The 10,261-nt window shown below is 30.8% G+C and overlaps 1 protein-coding gene across 1 annotated transcript; it reads left to right on the top strand.

The window, feature by feature from the left end:
• The first annotated feature begins 1,519 nt into the window (after positions 1–1,519).
• Positions 1,520–2,238, top strand: LOC149153043 (CBL-interacting protein kinase 5-like). Its single transcript, XM_089443674.1, has 2 exons — positions 1,520–1,546; positions 1,666–2,238. Exons 1-2 carry the CDS (start codon positions 1,520–1,522, stop codon positions 2,236–2,238), a joined length of 600 nt encoding a protein of 199 aa, XP_089299800.1.
• Positions 2,239–10,261: the final 8,023 nt, after the last annotated feature.

Here is a 10,261-nt window from a genome sequence, read left to right as displayed (position 1 = left end):
ATCCGCAACTGCCATACTATCTGGACAACCATCCATATTGAGCCTTACTGCTACTTGATCTTTAAGTACTGGCATCAGACACATAGTTGAACTGCTAGTTATTTTTAAAAGAGTTTAATAGGTGAACACCTCGACAATGAAACATCCTGCTATATAAAACCCAAAAATCTGCTGGCGTTATATATCGATCTGCATTTAATTTCTAACTATGGCCAAGCTCAGACCTCCATACTGTATTATACACGTTCCAGAGAAAAGCACCACCACTTGGGGATCCATACTTGTTATTGGATCGCCGAGAGGCAAGACCATGTATCTCACCACAGATTGTAAAAAACATGGCAACCATAGCGACCTCGACAAACAGTGACGGCAACAACGCATTCACTATCAATCTCAACAGGCTGTAGCTCTTCGGCTTCTCTGGTTTGGCGAAACTCTTAATGGCATCTCCTTTCAACCAAATTCATTTGAACCCAAATACCATTTCACACGATCATATCCACACATCGACCATTACAATCACCTTCAGTGGTCGCTCTCTGACTCTGCACAAAAAACAGAGTTCTGCAACTTCATCAATTGAATGGGAATGGTCTTCGATCGAGTTACATCAAATGGCATACAATCCACGCAGAAAGTTTATCACGACTCTCCGGCAGATTCCAGGCAGCACAGCGTATTCACTGGCACACATCTCCTCCACTGGCAGACACACCGCGGATTGCGCAGTCAATCCGACCGCTCGACCTCTGCTGCCGATCTGCTGGGCAGTCCAGACCTCGGCCTGTTAAGATTACTTTGACAGATTGTGGATAGACTCGAATAGCATATTGATGCAGAACAACGAACAACAAATTACATTTATGCACCTCCAATAGCAGGTTACATAGAAATTTTCCGACAATGATCAATGGAGATACGTAGTGCAGGTAACGAGAGCGTCGCCCATTTTCTCACACGCACAACAGACTTGTCATGCTACGGAGATTTTCCAGCCCATAACAAATGACGCCACGTCTTGGGGTTCGATGAGATCTTCAACGCTTTGAAGCAATTACAATAGTAGGGATTTTATCTTGAGAATTCTCCCATCTTCTTCGCTAATTCCGTGGCAGCAAGCAGTTGCAGGTCCACCATGAACAGATCTGACCAGATGACGAAGCTGTGGACGCAAAACCGAAATATTTGCCGGAATCTCTGATAAAGCACACGTATTCAAAGAGGATCCTGTCTGTGATATATTCAGGTTGCAACAGCCTGGTTAACATCCAGATGCACCTCCTCACAACACAGGTTCAGATCTAGCTCTGATACCATGATAAAAATAACTAAAGTATACACAGTTACAGAAATACAATTATATTAAGCACAAATGGTGCATGTGTAAACACACTCACACACACAGATTTACATTCAGATTACTCTATTAAATAGAGTTTCTGAGATGCAACTTATTCCTAAATTAGATAGAGAGGTTGAGAGAATTTCTCAACCATCACAAACCAACTTCTTAAATATGGAATGTAAGCATCAACTCCAACAGGTAGGAATTCAGTGTTGGAAACTGTTCAGTATTTGGCGAATCAATATCATATTCAATGGTCTTGGATATGTTGATTGATTTGTTAACCGGAGCTAAGATGTTTGATGAGGTTATTGTAGTGTTCTTTGAATATCCTTTCAGAAGCAGATTCAACGTACAACGATTTTCTTGTAAAAAGAAATGAAGGATTTCAAATCTGTCAACTTAATACAAAAGACAATGATAATGGTAACAATCTTGATGATGTGGGTTCGGTGTTGAATGCCTCCACTAAGAGCACAGAAAAGAAGCCTTCAAGCTTAAATGCGTTCGATATCATTTCTCTTTCAAGAGTCTTTGATCTATCATATTTGTTTGAAGAGAAACAACTAAAACATGGAAAGTGCTCCACATCTACTCAGCCTGTTGCCAATATTATCTCAAAGTTCGAGGAAATAGATAACCTTGGAAATTTCAACCTGAAGAAGGCAGATTACAAGGTGAAGATGCAAGGGTTTGTGGGACGTAGAAAAGGGCAACTATCTATTGTTGCAGAGATATTTGAGGTAACTACTCCTCTGTTTGTGGTGGAGTTGAAAAAAGCGGATGTCGACACACTGGACTATGAGAAACTCTATGAAGAAAAGCTCAAACTTGGCCTCAAGACATTGTTTGGGATTGGCATGGTGATCCCATTTAATGCCCAATTTTAAATTTGTGGACACAACGGTTGAAATTTATTATTCTTGGAAGATACATTTTTTTATTATTTGAAATTTCCTCCTTCCTGTTATGTGATGTTTCAGTTAACATTCCCATTTGATTCATCTACATTCTCTCAAATTGAAGCTCATAGTGAGCAGTTTGACATGCACATGCTTCAAGATGTCAATATTGAGGTATATCCCATTTGTGTTGTAGATAATTTTACCATTACTTGGCTCCTACTCTAAATGTGGACAATGCACTAGACACTGGTTACCTTGTTCAAGCAAGTAATGCACTTTATAGAACCTTCTTGCAACAGATATGGTTTATTAATATATATTGAATTATGTTCCATATGAAAATTGTGCCAACTTATAAGCGAGGGTTCTTTTCCTGTAGGGACTCGAAAGTGGGCACAAGGGAATATTATTTTTCTATTTTTATCAATTTCGCATTTATCCTCTATAATCATGGGATGTAAACGTGTGAACTTGCAAAACATAAAATGCAGAGAAATCTCTAGAAATTTCTTTAAGTATCAATTATTTGATTGGACTGAAACCCATTTAAATACACATTAAATTGATTTTGTTTCATTTAAATATACATTAAATTGATTGCCATACACAAAAGGTTAAAAATAATAATCGATAAATTCTCGATGATGGGTTCAATAATGAACCCAAAATAATACAAGTACATTCAATGAATTTAATGGCAATAACGATTGCAGGTATCATGATAATATTGGCAATATTGTGATATATTGCAAGTTTTTCATGACAGCCATATATTGGGATATATTAAAAATGGGCAACATTGTTGTATATTGCAAGTTTTTCAATGCAACGATATAGGGGGATAGATTAAAAAAATGATATATTTTATACCAAGTTTCAAGTGAATATTTATGTAATTTTTTTTATTTTTTGTGAGCAAATCTAGATGCAAATTAATATTTTTTTTTATGATTTCTTTATTCAAAGTTTATGTACAAAAATATTGGAGATTGGGTTGCCACTTAAGCTTGTTCAAGTTTTCCATTATATTTTTGGAAGATACATGATAATATCGCAAAATTTTCAAGGCGTCTATATATTGGAATCTATTAAAAAATGACACTTTTATCGTATTTTCCAACATTTTGTACTATTTGTATTATTTTTCATATTTTCTAACCAATAACTTTGTTGTTTTTAAATATGCCAATATTTTATGGTATTTCTAATTCAAAATTGCTTTTGATAAAAAAAAGACATAGTTTGTACTTTAGTGTTTTGTTTTGTTGTATTCCTGCAAGTGAGATTGAAATTCTTACAATTTGAAGTTAAGGGTAGTAGGAACTTCTTGTGCATACTAGAATGAAGACCAAGATCTATAATTAATGGGTGAATGCAATAAGTTTCAAGTGAACGATAATCTTTGTATTTTTTAATTTTCTCAACAGCAAAATATAAATGCAAATTTAGGTGTTCCATTATTTCTTGTATGATGATTTCTTTAAGAAAATTTTATCTACAAAAATATTGAAGATTGGGTCTGTAATGGAAATAACACAGCTAAATAAATTCTACTAGTATCTTATTTGACATTTTTGTTTCACTTTTATTTTTGAATTATATATATATATATATATATAATCTATAGTTAATAGGTAGAAATGGAGTTTCATCTAGCAACACTTGTTATGAAGGGATATTTAGCAACCATTTTGTGGGAAGTAACAAATCAAACCAAGTCTATGAAGGCTAACCAAATCTATGAAGCCTAATGCGTGGAATGACTTTATTTGTAGATATTTTAGCAATATTCCTAATAAGTTCAGAGATAAACTACCACCATTGGTTCTTATATATATATATATATATATATATATATGTATGATTATTATTGTCACATCACCATGATCCACGATAAAGCAAAAGATACAACATCACAATTTACCATAAAGAAAAACTGAAATAACATACTTATCATTTCCAGTTATGAGAAAGTAAAAGTTAAATTATAACGTGAATACAACATGACTATCCTCAAAATTGAAATAACACACTTACCATATTTGGTTTTTGAATGCATTAATCTCATTTATTAGATATTTATGAAAAATTTTGTATTATTAAATAATATTTTGTATACTAAAAATTTATAGAGGTTCTTTTTAAAAAATATACAATCATTCAAAAATTTCAAATTATTTTTTAAGAATGTAAAAATAATTTCACTTTAGTTAAAATTTTCATTTAAAACATATAAAAATAAAATATTCAATAGTCACTTATTAAATATTTGATAGGATATTTTACTTTAGTCAATAATAAGTTTTTTATAAAGTCTTCATTTAAAGGGCATAGTTAGGATTAATTATTGTTCCATGACGTGCTCTAGCCCAATATGAAAGAGGTGTTGTCTTGTGTTATGTTATGTAAACATTTTACTTTGTCAAATAAAATAAAATAAAATAATACAATTAATAATTATATTTATTAATAAAAAAATAACTCTACCTTAAACATTTTTACTTGGTCAAAAATAAAATAAAGAAATTTAAAATAACTCTACCTTAAAAGAAATAACTTTAAACTAAAATAATAAGGTAAACATGACTTCATCAAGTTAGTCATGGTTTTTGAGCTCCAGGTTGATGAGAACCCATGGTACTCACGTGGAATATAGCCTATTTAAAGGAGGAAACTAAACTAGCATACGTTCCTCTTAACTCAAGATCTACAAAGCATTGTGAGGGAAGCTTGTTCATGATCCTTCCTTATCTTGGAAGGTTCCTTCCTTTGAAGTAATCTTTAGTATATCATGAGGAAATATGACTTTGACAATAATCATTAATTCTTCCTGAAACTTTAATTACTAAAAGACCATCACACAGATACATCACACTCCAAAATCCAAAGAAAATGAAGGAAAACATTACTCAATTTCATGAATTAGCAACCAACATAATTTCCTTAGTAGATTTAGTTATTGAGGTACCCCTACACAAACACATCTCACTCAATATCGAGAGAAAATGAAGAAAAACATCCAAACCCACTCTAATAATTTGCATGTATTTTTCATAGTGATCAAAGTCCAGATTAAACCCACTTTTGTAGCCATGAGTGTCATTATATTGCCTCAATAGAAACCAAGACTCCTTCCATGTTTCTTTCTATAGGTAATATTGACCTATAGTTTGAGTCCATTGCCCTAATTCTTGATTCTTAAGCTACCTAATGGATAACTTTACTGTTGGTCCATAAGTAGTTATTGGGTAATAGATGTTTTATTCTTCAATCAATTTATTTAGTCCATTCTTAAGAAAGCTAACACATTCAAACTCACAAACAACAAGTGAAGACATAAATTACTCTATAATCGGTTTAACTGTAAACCTCTTAACATTAAATACAAATGTCAAAACAAAAATTCTCAAACATATAATTTTAAAAACATTAAAAAAACATATTACAAAAAGCTTAAATTGTATGGAAACCAAAGTGTAACTTCTTCCATTTAAAAATCCTCTCAGCATCTCTTTACATCTCAAAGAAGCAATTGGCAATTTAATAATGTCACAACATCTCATTTCTACTTTATATTATTTTAGATTTTATTATATTATTACTTTCTAAATGATATTTCCTTTTCGTATCATTCAAGAAGAATTGTGCTGCACACGAAATGTGCAATGACATATTTGTTGCTATTAACACGTGACTTCAATAACTAACGTTTTATATATATTTACATATAAGAATAAATCAAAATTTAACATGTTTTTGGTTATTAAAATAAATTATATATATATATATATATATATATATATACCTTTTAATATTTAACCTAATTCTATTTTTTTTTAATTCTTCTTAACAATTAAAATATTATGGTGATATAATTTTTTAGCATTAAATATGTTCTAAATTAAGACAAATTCAGATACAACATTGATTATTGAGTATAGTATGATAAAGCTCCTTATATTGAATAAGGCAAAAAACCTTCTAAAATGTTGCAAAGGATTAATCCAGTTTTGAGTTAACGCAGTTTCTGTTGCAAAGGATTAATGGAGTTTCGGTTGATGTTAGAGATGTTAGAAGGGATTAATGCAGTTATTATTGACAGGATCATTCTGCTGATACATGCCAGAATTGGTTTTGTGTGGAGCAAAGACAATTAAGTCTGTTTGAACGAAAGCTTCAACGTCCTTTTAGCTGGATAATCGCCCATAGAGTGAAGTATAAATATACACCTATTAGTTGCATCCCAAGTATTTAATGGCAGACTAGCGCCTTAAAGTTGATATATAAATGATGCACAATATATGTGAAAGACCAGCCACTTTCTGCATAACAAGTTGCATAAGAAGTTCCTATGCATACCCTCAATTTCTTTTGAAAAAATACTGTTTTTCAGAAATTTTGTGTATTATGATTCAATTTAGATATGCTAAACAAATGTGGAGAATGTATTTTTGTACGATGACTTTATAAAATTGAATCCATTTAGATCTAGTGAAAGTAGAGTATATTTAACTTTCTACATAAAATTTTGATAAATAAAAGAAATTTTCCTACATTACAACAATAGGTTGTCAAAGCATTTTAATATTGTTTAATGCTAACCATGCTAACCCTTCATGCGAGGATAGGATTTACAATATCAAAAAAATATATTAAAGTTCTTTGTAGCATTTATTTGGGGAAAATTATAGAAATAATTATAATTTTATTATAATCTAAGAGTAGAATAACTTTTTTATATTTTGATTATGATTTAAAATAATATAAATTTTATGTCATTTTAAGTGAAACCAATCAAAATTTTAACAAATCTTACTTCTTATTTGGTTTAAGAAAAAGTTTAAGTCACAAAAAATACCTAGAATGTCGTTTCTAACTTTCTAGTTGACAAAGCTAACATATCACGATCATTGTAGATTTAATTATGTTTTTTATTTTATTTTAATTTGTCTTCTCTTTTAGTGAAAGATTACCTTTTGTGTGGTCTTTGTCTCGAGGAAACAAATGTTACTATTATTTGTTACATTCTAAATTTTATATTCTAAGATTCTAAATTTTGTATTCTAAGTTATTATAAGGATATTTTTTATGTAATTTTTTTAATCTTTTATCAAAATTTACTAATATAATTTAGTCAAATGTGTAAAATTGGCATTGGCTTCCTTTGTCTCTTACTATATGTTTATTGAGTAAAAAATATCTATTAATAGAGGAAAAAAAACCTTTAAAATAAAGTTTTTTAGAAAGTTAACCAAAAGTCTCTTCTCCTAATCATTACCACGAAATATATTCAAAATATAACTTGCCTTGGTCAAGAACTTGGGGATCTCTTTCAAGAGGTTCATAACACTACATATAGGGAAAGGAGCTAAACTTATCATAATAGATAAGATGAAATAATGAGAAAATATATTTAAAAACATTAGTAAAAAAATTGCAAAAGAGATCCATAATTTACAATCTTATTATATGCAAAAGTATAAAGCCCTTGTCATTAATTTCCTTAGGCCACAAAGTTCACTCCATTCAATCTCATTATAGTATAGAAAATTGATGCCATTTAATAACATTCATTTTCTTTTGGGAGAGATAAAAAAATCATGATGTTTTCAAAGATTAAAATAAAATAAGAGGCAATCCACATGTTGTATAAAATTTTGAGAAAAATGGAAATAAACATATAATTAGTAAATTTAAATTCTGGTCAAACTTGAAACAAGTCAAATTTTCACTTTCATCCTAGGTGATTTAGAAATAATGAAGTAATCTCACTTTTCATGTTGAAGTGACCTTCATTTCAGATATACCCATAATAGTTTTTCATATATTACAATAAAAGGCCTATAATGCTATAATAATTAGGACCAACACATACACTTTTAGCGTCCAAAGCACTAGTGTTGTCCAATAAAAGGTGCTTTCTTTCTCTAAAAAGATGCAAATCTCGCTTTAAGGTGATTTCATTCTTAAAAGTATTTCTATGTGAAAATTCTATTTTTGAGACCAATATGTATTGGAATAAATTAGATAGAGCACAAAACAAAGAGATTCAATATTTTTATATGAAAACATATAGGTAAAATTTTATGAAGGATGACCTCTTGTGACTATTTTCTTGTCACCAGAAGACCAAATCACAACAACCAAAAAGAATATTATTGTTGGAAAACATTAGAGAAATTCAAAAAGGGGTAGAGTCGGGAATATCTTACATACGTCGTAGAAATTCATGAAATAAGCCTCCATTTTCCCTTTATAATTTTGAGTGATTTTAACCTTTTCAGGTTAATAAATGTTTATTTCCTAGGGCCAAAATCCTGGTTTAAAGAGTTGTGTTTCACATCAATCTTGATTCATCAAATTTTAGGGTACTCGTTTCTTCTCTATAGTGGTAATGCTAGGGAACCATAATTCGATTCCAAATCATGTTGCAAGTAAGTATTTATATTTTAAAACTAGTCTTTGATAACACCCTAAATCATGGTGGTTATATCAATCCATTAGGAGTAGAAAATTTCGTTCCTGTGAAACAACATATGGAAATTATGGGTCACTATAGTAAGAGATTCACATTTTCAAAACATATAAATGGGCACTGCATCTATTATGAGCCATGATTCCCAAAACAACAACTTGTAACCTTTTCAGAACAATTTTTTTTATGAGAGCCAAACAGTATTCCAAGAAATGTCAATGATGTGCTAGCCATGATTGATAGGGTGTTCATTGTGGTATTTCATAATAGGTGTTTATATTTAAAGCTATAATTTAGCACAAATTATATCAGATAACAAAAAGTATGCTTGATTTTGTGGAAAATCTAATCAAACTCTTTGAAAAACTTAAAGTTCTAAGAAGCTTGACTTTATAAGAGAATAAATCTAAAAAGATAGTGAATCAAGGTCTGAAAAATGAACCAGATGATCATCAGGATTTCCCTTCACTATGATCCAAGTTTTAGCATCTGGAAGCTCCAAGAAGAAAAGTTATAGCAAAAATGCCAAGATAAGCCCGACTTCCTCAGATCATATATATGAAAATATAGTGAACCAAGATCTAAAAATTGAACCAAATGATTAATATGATTTCCCATCATGATGGTCCAAGTTTCAACCTTTGGAGTCTCCTAGAGGAAAAGTTATAGTGAAAATTCCAAGATGAACTATTTACCCCATAAATTACATTTTGGGTTTTCGCCATTAAACTCTATGAAATTACTTATAGCTTATAGAGGAAATTAAAGAAAAGGAAACACGTGCTTAATAGGGAAAACACACAATTAATAAGGAAGACGTACTTCCAAAAAATTATCATGCATTGCCCATGCATCCCAATTCATTCAAATTCCATAGCCAAGTGAATTCAAACCCTTTGTTCTAGACTTTACTATCATAACCCACATAATGATAATAGATAAAATAGTGTAATTTTATCGCAAGTTTCATAGCCAAGTGAGTTCAAACCATTTTCTCTAGACTTTACTATCATAACACACATAATGATCATAGATAAAATAGCGTTATTTTGTTTAGTGTGATTTCCCATCACAATGGTCCATGTTAGCTCCCTATAATACTGGTGTAGCCCCCATATTGTTATTGTTGTGCCCCATAGTATCCCAGATAGTTATTGTTGTAGCCCTTAGAAACCCACTATTGTTATTGTTGAGCTCTTATATTATTAGTGTTATGTAGGCCCTAATTATATTTTGACCCTTTAGACTCCTATATGTACTAAGGAGGTATTTTCATTTGAATCATCCAAGAAATTTTCATTTATGTAATGTAAAAGGAGGTTTCCCCTTCAAAGAGGCTTATTTTCAAGTTGTTTATCTATCTTTTCTTCTATTTTATGATCTTGTTACATAACATTTGGTACCATAGCTTTGGATATTAGGGTTTCACTGCTTCAAATAGGTCACCTTGGAATTTTTTCTATAATTCTTATTTTGTGAGGCTTCAGGAGCTAAAATTCGAAACATGTGTAGCCAATATCTTGGTGAACATCA

The sequence above is a fragment of the Pinus tabuliformis genome, chromosome 9, assembly GCF_031772625.1.
Source record: "Pinus tabuliformis cultivar Carrire ecotype Pingquan chromosome 9, CPIR1, whole genome shotgun sequence".
Taxonomy (NCBI): domain Eukaryota; kingdom Viridiplantae; phylum Streptophyta; class Pinopsida; order Pinales; family Pinaceae; genus Pinus; species Pinus tabuliformis.
This window is presented reverse-complemented; position numbering and strand designations above follow the sequence as displayed.